This window comes from Pseudopipra pipra, chromosome 1 (genome assembly GCF_036250125.1).
Source record: "Pseudopipra pipra isolate bDixPip1 chromosome 1, bDixPip1.hap1, whole genome shotgun sequence".
Taxonomy (NCBI): domain Eukaryota; kingdom Metazoa; phylum Chordata; class Aves; order Passeriformes; family Pipridae; genus Pseudopipra; species Pseudopipra pipra.
In genome coordinates, this window is record NC_087549.1 from 130,034,003 (window position 1) to 130,055,499 (window position 21,497).

The 21,497-nt window shown below is 53.0% G+C and overlaps 2 protein-coding genes and 1 long non-coding RNA gene across 4 annotated transcripts in view; 1 reads left to right on the forward strand and 2 right to left on the reverse strand.

Moving 5' to 3' along the window:
• Nucleotides 1-5,253: 5,253 nt before the first annotated feature.
• Nucleotides 5,254-10,073, reverse strand: DLX6 (distal-less homeobox 6). Its single transcript, XM_064676841.1, has 3 exons — nucleotides 9,281-10,073; nucleotides 8,154-8,347; nucleotides 5,254-6,387 (listed from the first exon to the last, which is right to left on the reverse strand). Exons 1-3 carry the CDS (start codon nucleotides 9,639-9,641, stop codon nucleotides 6,136-6,138), a joined length of 807 nt encoding a protein of 268 aa, XP_064532911.1. The 5' UTR covers nucleotides 9,642-10,073; the 3' UTR covers nucleotides 5,254-6,135.
• Nucleotides 10,074-10,076: 3 nt separating this feature from the next.
• The window catches only part of LOC135425054 (uncharacterized), a 51,375-nt gene continuing 39,954 nt past the window's right edge, over nucleotides 10,077-21,497 (forward strand). For both annotated transcript variants that reach the window (XR_010435455.1, XR_010435456.1), the window contains exon 1: nucleotides 10,077-11,220. This is a non-coding gene — a long non-coding RNA (uncharacterized LOC135425054). The remainder of the gene's footprint in view (nucleotides 11,221-21,497) is intronic.
• LOC135425011 (collagen alpha-2(I) chain-like) lies at nucleotides 12,038-20,619 on the reverse strand. The gene is made up of 2 exons (XM_064676815.1): nucleotides 17,461-20,619; nucleotides 12,038-17,103 (listed from the first exon to the last, which is right to left on the reverse strand). Exon 1 carries the CDS (start codon nucleotides 20,163-20,165, stop codon nucleotides 19,254-19,256), a length of 912 nt encoding a protein of 303 aa, XP_064532885.1. The 5' UTR covers nucleotides 20,166-20,619; the 3' UTR covers nucleotides 12,038-17,103; nucleotides 17,461-19,253.

Consider the following 21,497-nt stretch of genomic DNA (forward strand, 5'->3'; position numbering starts at 1 on the left):
GCGGCCACTTCCATGTGGAGCCGGGGCAGCTCGGGGAGCCGAGAGGAGCCACATTCCTGTGGGTGCCGAGCGGCTCCAGGGCTGAGCCACAGGGCCTGACACACACAGAGAGACACAGACGCGCAGACACACACACACACACACACACACAGAGCAGCCTGCAGCCCCAGATGCCCCAGATCGAGAGCTTCTGATACTGCCTGCACCCCTGGGGCTTTCACACCCACAGCAGATCGACCCCCGGCTGCACTGGCCTCCGGTTGGGGCGCACTCCCACAACACCCACACCCAGGAACACACACTGCCGACCACCCTCCACCTACGAATACGAGGGGAGCACCTTCCCGCTTCCTTCAAAGAGCCCTCGCTGTCCCTCATCGGGCGTCCCCGCACCTCCCTGCGGACAGAGCCTCCAGCCCGGTGGAAAGGGCTGCCTCATAGAGAAGTGCCTCCATTTCCCTCCCGCTCCTCTCCGGGGAAAGAAAAACCACCCCCTCCAACCTGTCACTGCGGCAGGGCAGCCCGCTCGTCAGGCGTTCCTGTCGCCCTCTTGCTCCCCTCGATCTCCCCGGTGCATTCGCTCCCCTGCGGCTGCGCTGCCTGCGCGGCCTCCGCGCTCTGCCCGCTCCGCCGCCGGCAGCGCTGTGTCCCCAGAGTGCATCCCACATGTGGCATCGATTAGAGACTTCTGCCACGTAATTTTGCAACTGACAGACTTTAGGTGTTTTGGTTGTGGATTACGGAAAGGAGATCTATTGCTCCAGGAAAATCGGGGCGGGGGGGGGGAGGATGGGGTGTGAACCCCCTCTTCTTGCTTTCAGTCATTTGAGCGATTGCCTGCAGTAACGCAATAACCTGTTTTATAGGTCAGACAAGAGCCGTGAAAAAGGAACTGCATGGTTTGCATAGTCTCCCTCTCTCTCTTTTTTAGGGAGAATCTGTGTTGCATCAATTAAATATTTCTGCTCTTTGTTCGGCGGTGCGTCTGTTTACGTGTGATTTGGGGTGGATAAGCAATGGTTCATCTGCCTGGAATATAGACCCGAGAACTGCCGACACTCACCCCACGCCCCGGCTGTCTGTGAGAACACCTTCCACGGACACGACCTTCAAGGTCGCGGGAAAAACTCCCAGCTCCCTCGCCTCCTTATATCCCTTCAGCTGAGGCCCCGGGGAGCCGGCCCAGGCCAGAACCCGCGACGGATTGAGCTCTTGGCGAAGGGGAGTCCGGGGATGACTTCTCGCTCCCCTCCCGCTGCCGCCGTCTCCTCGGCACTCCCAGAGAGGCTGTCTAAACCTCAGCCTGGGCTTTGCAGGATGGCTCATCCAGCTTCGGCGGGCCAGATCCTGACCCGGCTCTGTGCTCTGTAGCGGCATCGTCTGCCTGGCTGCGAAGCTGGCCCTCCATTCAAGGAGATCTTTACAGTCTCCTCGATACGCACCATATAACACGTTTTATAGGGCTTTTGCCTCGCGGTATCCACTGAGCTTTCCTTTCTTTGAGGTGTTTTCACTAATCCGCATGGAGAAAAGGGCACAGAGAAAGACTGCGAGGTGCCAAGCGCGGCTGCGGCCCGGGGAGGCCAGCAAGGGCTGAGGCTGGCAGCCAACCTGCCCACGGGGCCAGCTCCGAGTGCTGCCTCCCTGCACCCGGGTCCTGCGGGGCCCGGCGGCAACGGCGCTTTGATGATTTAGCCCATTAAAAAATGAAGCGGGTTTTTGTATTTCGTGTCCAGGGTTAATAAAAGTTAATCAGGAGTCGAAAGCCAACTAACCCAGTGAGTTAACCTCGCTAGCTGCAGGTAGTCCTGTTAGCCAGGCTCTTTTGGTTAATTAATTACAATTGAGTCGGTTTTGTGATAATTTCCCTAAGGACCCCTGAGGACGGGTGCACAGGAGCGCGAAAGGCCTCGGACTCCACAGCCGCCCGGAGAGTCCCTGGCCCCGAAGTCCCGCATTCCGCACTCTTCTCCGCCCGATTCCGAGTCTCCCGAGGCTTCTTGCCCGAAAGTGACGTTCAGTCACCTGAGAGGAGGCACACGACAATGGCGAGCCCACTTTTGGGGATGGGTGGAGAGCGCGGGGATTCTTCGGGTGCCAGGGAGAGGCTGCCGGGAAGAGACGAGCGAGAGGTGGACTCATGCAAGGCGGGAGCCGAAGCATCAGCCCCTGACTGCACATCAGGCTCGCACTCGTTGAGATTTGGACACGTAACGCTGCAGACCACTGATTTGCTGTTTTCTTAATTCCCGCTCTTCTCATTCCCTATGAATCAAACAGTCTTTTGTCCTTCAGAGTTTGATTTGATCGCTACTGTTCACATTCCACTTTTGTATTTTTCTCTCCCTATACCATTACTCATTGAGTGCCCCGTGAAATTACAATCGTACATTTTCAACTCAGCAACCCATTTGCAGTGCAAAAATAGGGTCTAAATAATGGCTGAATTAGCCCTACTGGACAGTTTCAGATGTAACACTCTGTAATAATTATATTGCAGGCTGGATTAGGATGCTATTATCATAATCTGGACGTTTACAATTATCTGTAATTTGCAAAGATGCGCCAGGTCTTGATTACAGCAGGTTTTTTTTTATCAAGCTAACCATCACTAAACAGTGACAGTAATAACAGCTAATTTTGCTGGCAATATAAGAGGTGCTGGGGTGTGCAAACAATTTCACACCTGGATGTGCTCACTCAACCAAGAATATAGAGAAAGAGCTTCTGCCCTGAGACTCAGAAAAATATTCTCCACTGCTTCTGTTCAGTATAGATTTCTAGACCCCGATCCTTGCTTAGGAGATTTTCACAGGGGTAAGTTTTGGGGCTCGCTTGGGTTTGGGGTTGGTGTGTGACTGCTCCGCGCCTTGCCCGTCGAGGCACGCTCCTTCTTTACTCGTTCCCCCAATTTCGCGGTCACTCGCGCTCCGGTGTTTTCCCTCGGCGGCCGGACCCCGACAGGTCCGCGCCCCCTTTCCCTCCGGTGCTGCCGGGGCGGCGGGCGGCGCGGGGTGGGGATGCTGCGGGGGCCCCCCGGCTGCCGGAGGGGCGGCGCGGGACTCTGCCGGCGGAGAAACCATGTGAGCCCGGGGCCAGACCCGTCCGCCCGTGCCCGCAGCGGGGCGGCGGCAGCGCGCCTTTCCGCGCCTTTCCGCGGCTCCCCGCGGCGCCCGTCCCGCGGCCCCCGGGCGGCGGAGCCCGGCGGCGGGCGGACGGTGGCGGAGCCGGCGCTGGCAGCCCGGCGGCAGCAGGTTTGGCGCTGGCGCGGGGATCTGCCGCTGCTCCATCCATAGATGACGCTGTTTCACGAGAGTCTCCCGGGGTGTCTGCCGCGCGAGTGGGAGCCGCTGCTGCCATTCGCTCACACCCCGGTCCCGGGAAGGCCTGCCTCTCCCACCTTCTCCCACGCTACGAAGCTAATGGGGCTTTTTTATTATTATTATTATCGTTTATTTGTTCGCTTGCTTGCTTGTTGTCTGGGCTTTCTTTAAGCCTATTTGAGAAATCACGCGTGGGAAAGGAGGGCACGACTCACCGAGAGGGTTTCCGCACCGGCACCCACGCGCGCGCGCAGGCGAGGACGAGCCCCCCCGCAAGCCCACGAGAAGCAGCGAGCCCCCCTCTCCCCCCGCCCCCGGGGGCGGACCGCCCGCTGCCGGGCCCCGCTGGGCGGGTGCAGCGAAAGGGTTAAGGCGGCTGCTGCGGCCATGGGGGCCGGGGCCCGTCGGGCTGGGCTCGGCTGGGCTGGGCTGGGCTCCCCGGGCTGCGGGACTGGCTCACCGGGGCATCCACCGCCCTTCTGCGGAGCGAGGGCGAGCCCGCACAGGGGCCGGCGTGGGGGGGTGTGAAGCGGGGTTTTCTGAAAGATGCACACGATGCTGTTGGTTTAAATGTATGGTAGCTTTCTCTCCAGTGTCATTTGAATAATTCAGTGAGCCCCACTACCAGCTGTACTTCTGAAGCCTCTTCCATTCTTTTCAGCATTATAATTTTGGTTAATTTTCAATTTTAGGCCCTACGTCTCTGCAATTTGTGTATGAATAACAGAATAATTTTCCTCTTTTGTTTCGCCTTTCCTGTTCCTGAATCTAAATAAAGATGGCTTTTTAGTATTAAAAGTGGAAGAAAATTACAGGTAATTATCTTTGACGGTAAAAACGCTGTAATCAGCGGGCTACATGAAAAATTACTCTAATTATGGCTGCATTTAAGAGAATGGAAAAAAACCTTCTTGTGGATAAAAACCTTAAATTGTCCCCAATGTCTGCTTCAAATTGGATGGCACTGCAGCTGGAGGCTTTGTTCAGAATTGATCCTGGGGAGCTCTGAACCCAAAGTTTCACAGTGGGAAGGGGAAAAAAAGAAAAGAAAACATTTTTCCTAATGTAACAATACGAATGGTAGAAAATGACAAGACTGATCGGTTTTAAACCACTCTGAAGACTGACTGAGCGTGGAAGTTGCTCAAAAAAAAAAACAAAAAAACACCCCCCAAAAAACTGGTATATTGGTAAGTAGTCTTTGCTTTGTGTCTAATTATAGTGACTGTCCTTTTGCACGACTGTATGTAGCTGTCATTATATGGAGCACTCTGAGGATCTCTATTGACTTCTGATAAATGGCTCAGTGGTTTCAAGGTTCATAATTTGAAGGATGCCCAGGTCTCTAGCCATTAATTCTCGCAGTATGGGGCACCCAGCTTGGATGAGGAAAGGGCTTTTCATTGTCAGTAGTTGCTGTGCTTTCCACAAACTGGTGCGGCTGGAGCTGGCTGGACAGCGTGTTGTGTGCCTGGGCACCTCTCAGGGCTTTGCAAAACATTCCTCGTCTTGCATTGTCTGCTCTTTAAAAACAAAGGAGGGCGCCTCCTTTCTTAATAATTTGGACTCTCCAACCTTTGGAAAGAAAGGCAGGGCTCTAAGCTTTGCCTCGGCGAGAAAGCACAGCTCAGCTGAGCAGCGGAGCAGTGAAATCGCAGTAGAAATGGCCGGATGGTTAGGAACTTCTTCTAGGTGTATCTTTGTGGACTCGGTATCTCCTGTCTTTAAGTCGTAGCCTTAAAACCAACCAAACCACCAGCTACCCCTCCCTCCCCCACTTCATCTTTTCTTTCTTTGCTCGCAGATTTATGCTTTGGTAGGGGTCTCTGCGCACAGGCAAGCGGGGCACAGGGTCCCGCTGCCAGGGTTGAACTGGGGGGGCAGGTCGGGGGAGATGGGGATCTGCTAAGGTGGAAATATGAGCCAGGCGGGCATTTTGTGGCTTTTACTCTATATATATGAAAGAAGACAAAAACATACAAAGTATATGTACAACTAAAATTCAACAATATATACAGAAAGGTTGCTCGGGGAAAGGTCCCTCTTGCTCAGTGGGTGAGGCTGCTGCCGGGCAGCCCTGAGCCTTCCTTCCCCAGCCCGCGGCGGCGGGTCTGGCTGCCAATCCATCTCTCTTTCTGTCCTTCTCGTCTCCGGGAGTCTGTCCGGCTGTGTGTGGGTGCAGGTCTGTGCGGATGAGGGGGCTCTTCACGTGAGAGACGGTGGTTTCTTCTGAGCCGCAGCCCATTGCATTTTGAGAAAGCATGCATGTTTTGCTTCGTGGTAGTGTTCTAATCTTACAGTACATTTTCAGTTTTCAACCAGTTCTCCTTTTTTCCCATTTTTTTTAATCCCTTCTGCTCTCTTTTAATCCTTTCCCCAGTCTGGATTTGGTGAATAAAAATGAAGGAGCTTTGACTAGTCTCTTTCATCATGTAATGTCTTTAGCTCATTAAACAAGTAAAAACGGCTGCCATGGTAGATTCAGGTTCTTGTGGGCAAAGTCTGTAAAAAGTTTGTTTTGACGTATACTCCACCGAGAAAGAGGCTGGTGCCTTGGAGTCCAAAGGAAAATATCCTAAAGAGAAGTGTCTTCTGTGCGCCAGAATGAAAATTGTGTCTTTCTGTTCAAGATCAATCACTGAGGATACTTAAAAAAAAAAAAAAAAAAAAAAAAAAAAAAGAAAGCCACTGTCTCTTTGCCGCATCTGCAAGTTCACACAGAGCCTGTTTGCTGGCATGGCTTGGCAAAGCAGGCGAACTTCTTGCCATGTCGAGACGAGGCGTTCTTGGGAGATTATTTCTCTTGGACAATTCACATCATTTGTGGTCTCTGCATTGTGTCTTGATGTGGAGAAGAATACCAGTGAGAATAGCCAGGCATGTAGCTGTTGGGAGGCATATTGACTCCCTTGGCAGAGGCTGAAACGTCCCAGACTGGAGGCAGAGCTGGAGAGCGAGGGGAGAGGGCAGCCGAGCCTGGCAGAGGGTCGCTCTCGTGGGGGTTACTGCCCTGCTTCAGCAGCTTCTTGAATTTGGAGCGCTTGTTCTGAAACCAGATCTTCACCTGTAAACCAAAACGCAGCAGATATTAGGCTGCCATCAGTGCCCAGGGCACAGCAGGGGAGACCCCGGGGACCGTGGGTCTGCTCCAGAGAAGGTCTTGAGCGCACACGCCAGTCGGGTGTGGAGTTGGGGATGGTAAGGGAGGAAGGAAGGATATCTACAGTTGCTCTTGGGCTCTGGATGCCGCTGGAGAGAACAGGGGAGGCAGACCAGAGCTGGAAAGCGAGAGGGATGCAAGTTTTAACCTGGAACGTTGTTTTCTTTGCGCAGGACAGATTGTTCAAGCTGAAACAAACTACATATTCTGAGGTCTCCTGCTTTAGCACCTCATTCAGAATTTTGGAGGTCATTTGATCATTCGGGCAAACTGTTGTCAAACACACGCAATCATATGATTTTGTGCCAGGATACAGGAGCCAATAGACAAAGGGCATCTTACAAAGAAATCGTGCATCCAAAATCCACACGATCAGATCAAGTGGTCCATGCTGCTGTGATGGGGGAGGAGGCAAAATGGAACCAGGATTGTGGCTTTATTTTAATATATATTTTTAAAGAAAGAATAATTTTATTTTCTAGTGAATAATTGGATATCAAGATTGCTTTGGGTCTCATCCTGCTCCTAACCCAGCAGAACAGGAGCTTGCACTCGATAAGATGTGCAAGGATCGGGCCCACTGGCAGATCAGAATTATTATAGAAATTATATATACCTATATAGACATATATACACAACGTATTTTTTAAATCAATCAAACAAAGAAAACAAAACCCCCATGTGTATTTGACCTCGCAAACTTTGCAGACTTAATGTTATGAGATAAGCAGGAGTGCTCCTCTACTAGTATGCTCAGGATCGGGCCACTGAAACAAATCTATGCGTGTGAGAGAGAAAGCGAGACAAAAGTGAAACAGAGTGTGCAAGCTAAGGATACTAAAATCTCATTTGCAAAACCATCAGGTCTATTCCCATCATTAATGTTTGCTGAGTATTTAAAAATCGCTGGCTGGAAGCAACTGTTACCAATGACAATGATAAAATCCTGAAGTTATTTGTTAAGCTCATAAATTCACATGATAACATTTTACCCGATTTGATCCCATCTATCCATGCACTTCTCCACAAACCCCAGCCTGGGAAGCCTGTAATGCCTCACATGTCTTTCAAGTTTAAATTAGCAGAATGGCACAGCTATTCCAACCACACTTAACCATGGCTTAACCTGCCATAATTTTGTACACGGCTGTCTTTGATCCTCAGATCTATTATCACCTTCCGTACATTTTGCCCAAGGCTAACCACTGCATTTGCATTAGTCATCCAAGGTGAATTAACTATTGATTTTACAGGTATTTCCTAACGCGTCCCTGCTTCCCCTCTACCTACATACGTTGCTACGAGGCAGCTTTGCTTTTAGCTCTACCTCAGGCCCAGAGATTCCTTGCCTTTGTTTTGTTCTCCTTTTCATAGCTGGGCAATTGTATCTCGGTGCTGGAATTATCCGAAAATACAGGCAATTTTAAAATCTTATGTGTGGCATCAAAAGGGAGCGCTTGCTCGCCAGACGGCTGAGGGAAAGGCGCTTTCAGCTCCTTCTGCGGTAGCCCGGTCTCTGTCGCGCATTGGGTAAGTCCTAGGATATAGAGATGGGAATCGTGTGCGTTACCTTTTCTACCGTTCCCGACAGAGGTTTAGGGAACATCATACTTTGCTTGGCCTTTATTGCTCGAGCAGGATTTCAGTCATTTGGGATTCCCAGTAATTACCTGTGTCTGGGTAAGTCCTAATGAAGCTGCCAGTTCAGCTCTCTCTGGAAGTGCCAGGTACTGGGTCTGCTGAAAGCGATGATTTAAAGCCTGGAGTTGTAGACTAGAGTAAATGGTCCGAGGCTTCCGAATCTTTTTCCCTTTTCCATTAAATCTGATTTCACCGTTTTCAATCACTGTGGTTTTTTGCTGATCTGCAAGCAAAACAACACAGCTGAAACATCACCCTCCTTAGCTATTAAACGCGGGTATTTTGGCTGCCACGGTTCCTAAAACCGCCGAAGCCTGTCCCGACGCATGTTCAACCCCATCGCGTACACACAAGCTCCGTCTCCTTAAAGGCACGCGCGGCACAGGCTGCTGCCTAGCTACCGGGAGAAAAAACAGCTGTCCGGGCATAGTGGGCACGCTGCCTTGCCCCCGGGGAGCAAAAAATAATAATATTTTTAAAAACTTAAAGCGCAGCGCTGGCTTTGCAAAGGGATGCCTTGTTCCGAGACCATCCAGGTTTTACTGAGCTAATTGACTTCGCGTCGCCAGTTTGGTGGTCAGTGAACCACCAGTCCGAGACTTTTAACAATGCTTTTCCCCTCCACCCCCCCCGCCGTGCCCCTCCGGATGGATACGTACGGCTCCCTGAGAAAAAAAAAAAAAAAAAAAAAACAACCAAAAACCCCACATAAATCAGACGGCCCCCGAGCGGAATGCGACCCGCTCGCCTGGAAACTTTCACTCCTCAGGTGCTAGCAGGAATTTTGCCTAAAGCCGGTCCCGCCGTAACAAAGGAGCGCCAGTCGCAGCCTCTCGCCGCCGGCCGGGCAAGGAAGGCGCCGGTGCGCTGCGCCGCGGTACCGCCGGCAGCCGCCGCCAGCGCGGGGGAGCACGGCGGCCCCGCCGCCGGTACCGCAGCAGTAGGCCCGCAGAGGGGCCGCGGAAACAAGCAATCCCCCACCTTCTCTCCCCGCCTCCCGGCGCACCCCAGACCTGGCGTTTGCCTCGGCGGGAGCGGGGGGCACGGCGGGGGTCGTTATGCAGGTGCCCGGGCCGGGGGGGCCGGGGAAAGGCCCAGGGATGGAGGGAGCGGGGCGAGGAAGTGGCAGCGGGTTGGGCAAGCGGTGCTGGCTCACCTGCATCGTCCGCCCGCGTCTGGCTGGCCGCGCTGCTGTTGTGGTAGGACTGGAGGTAAGGGCTGTGCTGCGAGTGGCTCACGTAAGGGTAGGCGGCCAGCGAGCGGTGGTTGTAGGAGCCGGCGCTGCCGGAGTAGGGCGAGCTGTGATGGTGATGCTGGTGGTGCGGGTGCGAGCCGGCGGCGGAGTGCAGGCAGTGCAGCGGGTAGTGGGCGCCGGCCATGGCCGGCGAGCTCTGCTGGGAGTGGGGCGGCGGCGGCGGCTGCGGCGGCGGCGGCTGCTGTTGCCCGAACTCCATGAAGGCGGATTTGGAGGAGTCTTGCGCGTCCAGCCCGTCAGCCATCGTAGTCATGGTCATCATCAAAGTTTGGGAGGGAGAGCGCGGCGCTCCCCGGCTCGCCCCCCGCGCTCTGCCTCCTCTCTGCCCAGCCACCGCCGCTCCCCTTACCCGCCGCGGCACCGCTGGAGAGGCGGCGGTGATTTAATTTAATTTCTTTTCTTTTTTTTTTTTTTTTCTTTTCCGCCTTTTTTTTTTCCTTCCCCCCCTCCTCTCCAAGGAGCCGTTCTGCGAGGGGCCTCGTTCACTGAGGGAGGGGAGGAAGGGGAGGGCGGTGTGCGGGGTGTGTGAAGGGGGAGGGCGGGCTACTCCCGCCGCTTTTTTGCGCCGCTCTTTTCCTTCATCCCCCCGGCGCGTGGGGTGGGTGTTGTTTTTTGTGGGTTTCTTTTTTTTTTTTTTTTTTTTATGGAGGGGGGGCGTGGAGGGTGGGGGGAGTTGAAGGTGGGAGCCGGGAAAGTTGGGACTCCGGCGCTCCGACTTGAAGGGCAGGGACGCGCACAAGTCGAATGGTTCGTCTCCGGAGGGCAGCGCCTCCCTCATTGGTCACTCGGCCCCCTTACGTCATAGCCGGCAGCGCGCGCTGCCCGTGCCCGCCCCCCTTTTCCCCCCCTCCCGTTTTTCCCCACACGCGCGGGTGTGGAAGAAACGCGCGCGGGTGGGGAAAAGGGGAGCGTCTGCCCTCATCCCCCCATCCCCCCTTTCCCCCAAATTAAACATTCTCCCACTACACGACCCCCTCCATCCACCCACCCACCCGCGCCTCCTTGCGCGGTATTTTCGCTGCGGCGAAGAGACGCGCAGCGCATTTTTCCCCACTGAACGCAGCAGCAGCAGCAGCTCCCGTAATGGCTTTCAAATATATGCAAATGGCTACGTGCGGTTGGCGGTTTTGGCAAAAAGCTTGATTAGGATATAAACGACCCAAGGAAAAAAAAAAAAGTGCCTGCGCCCTAAATTTGTCTTTAGATTACAATTCCAGTTGATTTTATTTTATTGTCAACATTGTTAATGATAAAAATAGAGTCGTTTTACAGTTATTTTTACTTTCTGGAAGGAGGCAATTAGACTTCTAATCAGGAATACACAAAAATCTCCCATGATTAACTGCAGTACTTTGTTCAAATTGCTGCTATAAAATTCAGAACAATTTGCCTGTAATGATTATGGACTGGGTTTATTTTGGGAGGTGGAATAAAAGTGGATATAGCATAAATTATCCTCTAATTATACACCAGTGTCGCCTCAATTATCCTCTTATCAAAATGGTTGTCTAACTGCCGCATTTAGTTTCAATTCTCTCCTTTTTTCTATAAAAAGAACTTCATACCTTGTTATTATTAATCCATTTATTATTTGCAAGGGGATTTATATCTGAACATCCAGGTGGTATCACCACTTCTCTTTCAAAGATGGACTAGGGAAAGACATTAAGTTTGATCCAGCTCGGCGAAGGATCTCTCTCTCTTCTCTCTTCTCTCTCCCCCCTCTCTCTCCTCTCTCTCTCTCAACCCCTCTCTGTTTTTTACCCCTTTGCCTCGCTTAAATCTCCTTGCGTCCAGCTAAGCATGAACTCCAGAGACAGACCCCACCGGAGAGGACTGAGGTAGGAAGGACCCTGCGGAACTCGCTAGGCATAGAGAAATCAGAAAGTTGCTCTAGATGGGGAAAGGGGCTGGAGATTTCGGGCTTTAAAAACCAACACCGGCACCAGCAGCCGCCGCTTCCAAAACCACGCACAGCCCAGAGACTTCCCCAGACCGATCCCAGGTCCTGACACTGCCTCTCACTGGGACATTCCCCGAGGACTGGTTTTCAGATTTTGCACATATATATATTTTAACGCGTCGCTTGTGGAAATATTTAGAGCGTTTTAATTTTTCTTTTGGGGATTTTTTTTTCTCTTTTACATTCCTTCATTTATTTTGAAGTTTTGTTTCTCCACAGCCCGGTCATTAGCTCTGGGAAGCCGAAGGATGCGAGTACCCTGCTCGGATACCGGTGGGGGGAAGTGTGGAGGGGGAAGGGGGATGCGAAGCGATGCTCGATCTTTGGCAGGGCATAACCCATAGTCTCTCAGCGTTTGTTGTTCATATGGCTTGTTTCAGGGGCGTATGGGGGAGGGATGTCTTTTTTTCCTGTGTGGCTGGGATGTTCTGAGCCCCCTTACCCACCCTCTCGTCGTTGTTTTACTTCTTGAGCCCTTGGAGTCGGTTCAGTAACTCTGAATGCAGTTTTAAGTGTCTTGCCTTGTTCTCCGGCTTTTAACAAGAGTTCCACTTTAACACGCGAAAGGGTAACCCGATCCAGGCGTTTACAAAACTACAATGAATAAAAATATAGAGAAAGGGGAAGAGAAGGGAAAGAATTCCTACTGAGACTCTTTATTCATAGGTGTAGGTAATGTACTCAATAGGAACAGGTACATTTGGCAGTTTTATTGCTTTATACCCTCCAGCTTGCTGTTAACATCATGAAGGCGGTTTTTTTTCGCAGGTGCACATACTAGCATTTTCTCCAGCAGCAAGAGCATGCATAACAAAAGATGTCAGAAAATAGGCTGGGGAGTGTTTGCAACACGTTGCTTTCTTGTTTCGAAATAATTCCTGCCACATAATGGATGCTAACCCCGGAATGGGAAAAAGTTGAGCAGGAGAGGGAACCACTTTGAAATAATACCTATATGCTACCTTGAGTCAGACAAAAAGAAGAAGAAAAAGCAGGGAGAGTCTGCAGGAGCTGCTTCCTGCGATAGGCGGCAAATGGAGTTACATGTGCATCACTCGCTCAGCGTAGCTGACAGACGAGCTGCGGTGGGGCGAGCAGGACAAGCGGGGGCTTCGGATGCGGGACGGGGGGAATGGCGGTGAGCGGAGGTGCGGAGCCCCCGCCGAGTCATCGGTGGGCGCCAGTCGGAGGGAAGAGCCGGAAACCTGGCGCTCTTTCTCCGCGGTGCTCAGACATCCTTGTCTGTCGTCAAGACAGTTGACTCCGTCCAGCCTCACACCGATAATTTGCCCCAATTTAATTAGGCCCACCGGGAGTCGCGGGGTGGGGGGCAATAAGCGCCCGAGCCGCGTCCTTATAGAGGCGGCAGCTGCAGGGATATTTCTTCTCCGAGGGTAGGGCAGGCTCTGGGCCCGTGCTCTGGCGGGGGATGCCGGGTCGCCCGGGAGGTCCCCGCCCGCCGGAAAACCGCGCTGCCGGGCACCGGTCCTCCCTGGCTCTGACTTGCGTGCAGACGAGCTCCGTCACCGGCCTCTTTCTGAAGAAATTAGACCTGAAAAATTAGCTCTGGACGCACTGGAGCAGTGGGGTGCTCATTTCCCAGGGTGGGTAACTCGTGAAAAAGGGGTGAGGACGGGCACCCCACACCTCCTAGTCCCCGCGCCTTGAAGTGCCTTCGAAAGCGAGCAGACAGCAGTCACAAGTGAGGGGTGGGAGCCCACGAGGGGAGCCGCCTTGCGTCAACGAGCTTCCCGAGAGTTGCGCGGGACCGGGAGGGACAGAAGTCCGGCCGGATGGGGCAAGGTGCGAGTTAGGGGGCGGCTGAGGACTGCCCCGAGGCGGGAGCCCCTGCACCGCCTCCTGTGAGCACCAGACCCTCCCTGGGAAAAGACAGCAGGAATTCACCGCATGTGACCCCCTTCCTGGCTTCTCCGCTCTTTCCGCGGCCAAGCCTGAGCTCCCGGAGGACTGGGCTGCAGCCCTGGCCGATGGCGATGGGGACGTGCCCTGCGCGTGGCTCCGCACCCTGTCCGCTCCGGACCGTGGGTACCATCGCACTCTGCCTGCACATCCCTGGCCGGGCTTCCCTCCTCGGTTTAAATATTAATATTTCCTGGGATTATTAAACCCCTCGGTTTACCATTCCCAGGAAATGCACTCCGCAAGTCACCCTCGCTCGCCTGGAGAGCAACGAGGCCTTTGCATCCCTAGCGGGCTTGGGGCCAGTCCCTCTCCGCGCCCGGGCTGGTTGAGAGCCGCGGGGGCAACGCTGCTTCCCCTCCCCGCCTCCCCCGCGGTCGTCCCCTGCTCCGCTGACTGCCGGAGAGCGTGGCACCGCGCATCGGGCTCCTTGTGCCCCGGGACTGGGTGACTTCGTGAGATCGGTCTTCAGTGTCATCCTAAACCGTGCCGCTTTAATGATGTTTGCGGGTAACACTTTCAAAGGGCCAAAGCGTGTACGTGTGGTTTGAAGGCACAGTTGTGAGTCGAAAGATGTCACACAACAGACACAACAGTCAGAAGGAGCTGATGAACAACAGGAAACGGGGTTCTATTTTTAGGGTGTAATAGGAAGTTAATGTAAGCGGTCAGAGGCTTCCTATATGCCTCCGAGCACCTTCTGTTCCATTCATTCATTCATTCATTCATGCGTTCAACAATAACAACAGGGGAAAACAAACATTCTCGTTCTGTTTCTCATCCCCTCCCTTCCCGGGAAGTCCTGCTGTGGTGTTTGCAAGGGTGGGCTCTGCAAGTGCAGTCCCTCTCTCGGGTTGTTTAGCGTGTTTTTTGGTTTGTGGGGAGGGGTGCGATAGCTGACGCTGTTCCTCAGGCGAGGCTCCTCCAAGATGCTCTCGCAGAAGGAGCTGAAGGCTGCGCTCTGGGATTATGTATCCCCTCTCCCCATTTCACACCAGGGGCCGGGAGAGTGCTTTCTGTCTCACACTGGTCAAAGTAGCTGTGAAGATCCGAGAGAAACTTATTTCAGGAATTATGTTTTTGTGTGTTTTCCCGCGAGAAGCCCATGCATGTGCATGAAGCGGATCCTGAAACACGATTTTTTTTGGTGTGTCAGAGAAATGCGGGGGGGAAGGCAAAGATTAGTGCGGGATCTCCTGGGTTTTTTAGCAACAATGCAGAATCCACAAAGCAATCGAAAGGTGCTCGGGAGAGAACGGGATTCTCCGGCAGAGGTGTGTGCGGAAAGTCTTGAGAGAAGCGGAAAGCCAGAAAATATTCCTGCTGGCTGCGATCCGCTCCAGACGCGTTTTTGCGGAGAGGCTCGCTTCGCAGATACACGGCACTTTCCCCGCTGGACCTCGGCTGTGGTGGCTGACAAATCTGCGCCCCCGCCCCGCGTGTCGTCGCTCCGCGGGTGTCCGCGGCCGCACCTCGCGGGTGTGCGGGGCAGCTGCCCGGCACGGCTCGGCTCGGCAGCCGCCGTCCTCCCCTAGCAGCCTGCTCTATGTACACCTCCCAGAAGCTATAGCAAAATATCCCTCCTTGCATCTGCCGATGACATTTTTTTCACCGGTCTCTCAAGCCTATTTACCCCAAAACACGTCCTCCTCTCCTGCCAGTATGTCCTAATGCCATCTTCTAAATGGCAGCAAAATGGCGAGGAAAGGCACTCTCTAAAGGAGGTCACCTCCTCAAACTGGAAGAGAGCCATTTTGAGGAGAGACTGCGGAATTTGAGCGCTGCCAATGCGAGAGCAAGAGCGGAGCGGAGGCTCCTCTGGATTTCAACCCACTAACATTATAACAGACAGGCAGGCGTCAATGGCTCTCCATATCGCGAGTGTGAAGGAAGTGGCAGGGAAGCGGGCGGGGGGGGGGAGGGTAAACCCCAGCCCAGCCTTGCAGATGGATCACACACGCCGCTCTCTATATTGTAGCCTGGGTCAAAATAATAGGAGTCAGAAGGGGAAAGATCCAGAGGGAACCAGCCACTGTCTCTTGTACAGATTTGTAGCGAAGCCTTTGGCTGTAATTAAAACCTTACAGGCAGATTCATTCAGTGTGTGGCTCTGCAGAGGATCGGACACTGGGGCTTTTTGTTTGGTTAATGTTTTGTCGTGATGTTGTCGTTAGTTGTTTTCCCTGTTGGGGGATATGTGGGGGGAGGATGGATACCTGCCTTAAAATGCAATCAAGTTTCAGGCGAGTGGCTGCCCGGCTGGAGGACGGAACTCCCTCGGAGGCCCTGGCCGCCCGCCTCTCCTCGCACCTGGTCAGGTGTGCACCCACACCGCCTTAACTGAACCACTGGGGACAGGTCTCTCCCGCTCTGCCCATACGGCGAACGTGATCCCCGTAAAGAGTCTGAGCGAGAGTCTGCCTCCTTCGCCTCTCCGCTGGGAGCCTTACGTGGCAGCGGTGTGGGGAGACCTTCCCCTCTGAGGTTCAGGGGACCTCCCCGAATGCAGTCGCAGGTTTGCAGACCGCCGCCTGTGAGGCTTTCACTTGGCAGGCGTCCCCGTCTGCCCCGAGTGCTGCTGAAGCAGATGTTGGTTTTAGCGGGGACTTATGTTGTTTTGTTTTCTTTTCAAATGAAAGAAAAAAAACAACAACAATTAAATAAAAACCTTATTCTGGCAGAGGAAGAAGATGCAGTCTAATTAAAAAAAAAAGAAAAAAGAAAACAAAAAACCCAAACCACCACCGCTCTTAAGTGCTCGTCTTGGAAGGGCTCAGAGGCGAATGGAAACTCGAGGCTCTTAGAGAGGCTACAATTTGTCCTGCAGTAGCGGCCACTCTCAGTTCCCAGCCAAGCGCCGCGCCGAGACCTCCCGAGCCCAACCGCGGCTCCCCACGGCCACTCGTGTGCTGTGCCGGCGACACCCGCGGGAAACGTGTCACCCCGGCTGCGGTCGGGAAGTCTCGGAATCCGGAGAGCGAAAGCAGAGGCTTTAATTACGGCAAACAAGCGCGGTGTCCTCTCTCTTCAGTCTCTTTCGCCTTCGTTTATTTTTAGTACACTTCAAATGTCTACACATTTCCCCTGTTGAGATCAGTGCAATTATTTACTCTGCCTTTAGGGATGCATTTACCCAAGCACTGAATGGAAATGTAGTAAACATCGTGCAAAGTCAATGCAGTTATTGAGGTTTATTTATTAGGAAAAGAAATAAATATCTCGGCTTTACTTGTTTCTTCGGGCAGACTCGTTATCTAGAGTAGATTGCAAGGAGAGTTCTTCACTCATTCCGGTGTAATGAGCTTGCTTTATACGTTTATCTCGTATCTGTATCTAGCTACAGCCTCTTTTGTCAGGGTCTCAACGGACTATAAAAACAAATCTAAAAGTTAATTTAGAAAGATAATCCGAAGGGATGCATTATCTGATCTCTCTATAGAAACTTAACTAGGTGAGGTCCCGTATCTGAAGGCGTAAAGAGGTACATACGAACAGAGCATCGCCTCCAGCAACCTGAATTCCTCCCGCATTCAGCATACGGAGCGGGAAAGCTCTTGACACCGAGAGCGGTTTCACTGGCAGAGTGAAACTGCTTTGCCCGACTGACTGGTTCTAGTGTGACCACGACGTTATCCTCCATCCCGCCAAGAATTATTTTTATTTTTCGCTATTGGGAATCGTCACCTTTCTCCATCTTTTTGCCCTGACTCCTCTCCTCTGAGCATCCCTCTCACAGAAAAAACGCAGGAGGAAGGGATGGTGGGGGACGGGGCCGGTAGAAGCACGTTAGGTATCTGCGGCGTGAGGCGCGGGAGATATTTCGGGGTTCTGACAGCTGGATCTGAAACAAATCAGATCTGAATTAACTTGCCTGTTTTTTGAATTGTCTGCATTTCAGCAAGCAGTCCTCACTCACTCCGCTTCTGGCAGGTTTTGTTACACGTGCCTCCATAAATATATTATCCCAACCTTCTTTCCTCGTTGGAGTTCTTGTTCAACAAAACAGAAAGCAGAACGAGAAGAAGCGATTTTCTTTTTTAAATGAAGACATTTATAAGTAACCTAATTTCGTATCGTGGAAGTAAATTTCATGCTAGGATATATTTTGCACAACATGTAATCTTTTAGAGCCGGAAGACATTTAATTAAAGCCATATTCGGAGAAGTACGGCTTCAAAGCAGTCATACGACCACATACCTCATTCATATTCAAGATCCGTCCGCGAATTCATATTGTTTTAACGTGGGACGTCGCCTTTACGGCATAACTCTGCGAGGCCTGGGCAGCGTTAGAGATAACACAAAGGAGAGCAGGCACGGAACGCCACGGGGTGTTTTACCAGGCAGAGGTGTCTGTTTAACCCAAAGACCACTGCTTTCTGCTTCCCAGTTCCCGGCATTCGGTCGGAGGGACTTCCAGCAATTCACATGCACTAGCTGGGGATTGGGGGGAGAGGGAATAGTCCACGGAGGATGGGCCAGGGTTAAGCATCCCGAGTTGGGTGCTCCCGCTTCATTTCCATACGCTGCTGCCCACTTCACGCCGCATTGTGAAACATGGGCATGGGGGCAAGGTTTGATCACGCCCTTTGCAATCCGCCCAGGATAAGGCCGGGGGTCTCGTGGCAGCCCCATTTCCTAGCACTTTGGGCTAATCGGGGAGCGGTCAGCCAGACTCACACACCCTATGGCTAAAGGGGCATCTCTGGAGAGAGGGAGGATAGCGCCCTGCCGGCACCGTTCATGGGCATCTGTGAACTTTTGATCGCACTCATGCCATTTGAACGACAAACACACTTTCTGTTCAAGTTTTTGCCCCATCTCCTCCTCGACTGTTGGATTATTCAGATGAAGATCAGGGATACTCGAGGAAATGGGGGTGCAGGAAGAGAATAGCCCAGGCCCGAGGTGAGAGCGGGGTTCCCGCTCGGCGCTCAACACGCCGTCCCACGGTCTGCGGGGCTCAGGTGCCGTCTGCCCCTGTTCTTCCCTTCTCCGCAAAGGGGATGCTCGCTCCTTCGTTGAAATGACTGGTAAAAACTGCCATGAATTCGGTGAGAGCCAGATCGGCCCCCTCTCGCACTATTTCTCTATGGTAACTTTTGCCTAAGCGGTGCTTGGTGCCTCCAGCCTTTCCCTTGCCGTCCCCGGGGCCGCCAGTGCGAAAGGCTGGTTCTCTGGGAGCCGGAGGACTTGTGTGCTCTGGGGTCCCGTCAGCAAGCCCTTTTGTTTTCTTCTAGAAAGGGATGGCTAAATACTTCAAAAGAAGAGGGGAAAAGAGAAGCGAAATAAAACCAAACCAAATCATACCCCCATCCAGCCCGAGGCAAAATAAACCTGCAGCAAAAAGAGTCCCCCCCCCGTGGCCTCAGTGCCTCCACTTGGGGCTGCTTCAGAGGGGATAAAATTCAGCGGCGAAATCAAATCACAAAGGTTCTGGTTAGTTTCCTTGTAGTGGTAATTAAAAGTATTAATTGGTTGTGTCGACAGCTCAAAAAGACAGGTGTTGCTAAAAAAGCCTCATAAATCTTCCAGTCATTACTAAGTGGAGGTGGGAACCGGGCTGGGAGAAGGAGCCGATTGTTTACAAGGGTGTTTCAAGGTTTAAGAATGGAGATTATAATAATACCACTTTTAATCGGACGACTTTCTCCATTCCTTTGAAAAATGAAAATAAATCAAATGGCCTGCCCGCAAGCCTCATCTAGAGCAGGGCAAGAAGTCTTTCATGGATTTTGCCGCGTTTAAGACAAACTTTACACGTACCCTTAATTTTCTGTGCATATACATATGGTTAAAGTGACGAAATTATTCATTCTGTGTGGTTTTGGATTTTTTTTTCGTCAGGTGGCCTGTGGCCCGTGAATTAAGTAACTTTCAGACAAGTTTTCAGGACATCGATCTAAACTTCAAAGACTCTTACTAGCTGGGTAGGGGCTGGCTGTGCTACTTCGTCCACCGGGCAAAGCAAGAGCCAGTGACGTTGCAGCCTCAGGGTGTGAGAGGAAAGGAGGAAAGGAGGAAAAGGAGGAAAGGAAGAAAACCAGGCCCCCGGCGTGAGACTCGACCCCGGCTTTTAAAATGGGCGATTTCGGGGTGTTTGTTTGTCGGTTTTTTTGCGGAGGGCTCTTGGCCGCGCCTGGCGAGCAGGCAGCCGCGGGCGGCCGAGCAAAGTCCCCGAGGGAAGCGGAGCTGCGGGTGCGGCGGCGGAGCGGTGCGCCCGTCTCCCGTTGCGCACGTCGAGGGAGCCCAGAGCTCTGAAGGCGATGCCCGGGTCTCCGGCCGAAACACCGTCCCCTGCCGTCTGCCGGCGCCTCGGGGCACGGTCCTCCCTCGGCTGGGGCGCGGTGGTCGGGCCAGGGCCGGGCTCCCGGCCGGGCTCCCGGCGGGGCCCCGCGGCCTTCCCGCGCACGTGACGCGGCGCGGAGCATGCGCGGCGCCGGCCCCGACGGGCCCGCGCCCGAGGGCGGCTGAGGTGGCACCGGGGCCCGTCCGACCCCGCCGGGCCGCCGGCCCGCAGCCCGCAGCCCGCCCGCCCGGGCGGTACGGCCCCACGCTAAGGGAAGCCCCGGGGCGGTGAGGCAGCCTGTGAACCATCCCGCTCGACGGGTTGTTTTTAGCTCTCCCGACGGGACTGTCCCCACCCGCGGCCTCGCCCCTGCCCTCCTCCCCAGCCCGGTGCTGCCTCGTCGCCGGCCGGGCCGTGATGATTCTGTTCCTCTGTCCCCCGCCTGTCCCCGGCCTGGGGCAGCTCACGGTGCGTCGGTGTGTTCCTGCCCTGCCTCCCCTGGCCCCTGGGCAGGGCCGGACAGGATTCTGACCACAGGGTAAGCCCCACGCCCCTGAATAATCCCTGAACGCCGAAGTTCCGCTCGAACGAACTGTTCCTGCAGCTGTTTTCATTGTCGAGGGTCCTTTCACAGCCAGGGAGCGGCGGCTCCCGGCGCTGGCACCCAGCGGGAACGCGCCAGCGCCGGGAGCGCGTTTGCGCGGAGTTGCGGGGGGCGAGGAGCGGGGGCTCAGCGGCGGCTCCGGCACCGGGAGAGCCCCGCTACCCCAGCGAGGCACCCCGCTCCTGAAGCAGCCTTCCAGACGGCTTCGCACGGGTCCCTGGGCTGAACCCCCCCGTGGAACTGCAAATACAGCACAGCCTCTGCCTCCTTCGTATCAGTAATGACTTCCACCCCCCACCCCCCTCCGTGCTCTAAAACAACAAAACACAGACTTACCTGAAGTGGTTTTTATTTTCACAACAAGGGATATTCCCTGCATTGCACACATACACACAACGCATGCACACGCACACACACACACACATTAACCAATAGAAAAGCCAGATATGAGAGTTTGATGCTCTGCTGTGACATGAATAATTGTTGCATCGTGTAACTTCCTACATCTTGGTTTTAATTTGCAGCGAACCAAACAAAGATATTTGCAATTTTTAAATAAGCACTCTATGTAATAAATGGGAACATTGTGCATGAATGCTGTTTCTTCCCCTTTTCTTTAGAAGACATTATTAGCTCTGACAGCATGCAGCTCAGGTTTGGAGGAGAGGATTTTGTAAAGGGATGATAGACAGGAAGGGCAGCAATCATGGGCTTCTTGGGCTAAAGCTTTTTTTTCTTTTTTATCAGAATGTTCTGTTCGATGCCATTTATCCTTGATGATAGAAAATTGCTCTGTTGCCAGGACGCTGCTGCTGAAATAGAGGGCAGGAGCCACATTTCCATTTTGCAGCTTGAAAGCTATTCAAATGAATTTGCAGAAAGGGGGGAAAATCTAGAGATAAACAAATGAGAATAAATCGAGTTCCCCTTTCCTCTCCTTTCTTTCTTTTTTTCTTCCTTTCTCCTTTTTTCATCCCGAGGTGTGTATGTGTGTACGTGTGAGGAAACTATTCTTTTTCTACATGAGGATTTTAGTTCATCAGTGTTTGCAGCATCTGGGAAGTGCTCTAAATCAGGCAACACTTATTTTGCTGCTGTTCGAACCACCGAACACGTAAACATATTAGAGAAATTTACGTGTGTGTGCAGATATACAGACATCCATGATTTCCTTACGTGTGTGTTTGTATACAGCCAGACTCTGGAATGCAGCGGTGTGTGTTCCTCTGCGGGGATACCAAGGACATGCACCATCACCTTAGACCAAATGTGATTTCTCCCAACATTTGTGTGTTGATTCTGGTGAAATATCTTGTCGTTTTAGAACAATTAAAATCTATGC

Bases quoted from the DNA above. Each gene is read 5' to 3' on its own strand.
- LOC135425011 (XM_064676815.1), bottom strand. From the start codon at position 20,165: ATGAAAACAGCTGCAGGAACAGTTCGTTCGAGCGGAACTTCGGCGTTC.
- DLX6 (XM_064676841.1), bottom strand. From the start codon at position 9,641: ATGATGACCATGACTACGATGGCTGACGGGCTGGACGCGCAAGACTCC. The intron at 8,348-9,280 runs GTGAGCCAGCAC...TTTTGCTTGCAG, and splicing joins GACGCGGGCGGACGATGCAG to ATCAGCAAAAAACCACAGTG. The intron at 6,388-8,153 runs GTAATTACTGGG...TTTGGTTTACAG, and splicing joins TAGGACTTACCCAGACACAG to GTGAAGATCTGGTTTCAGAA.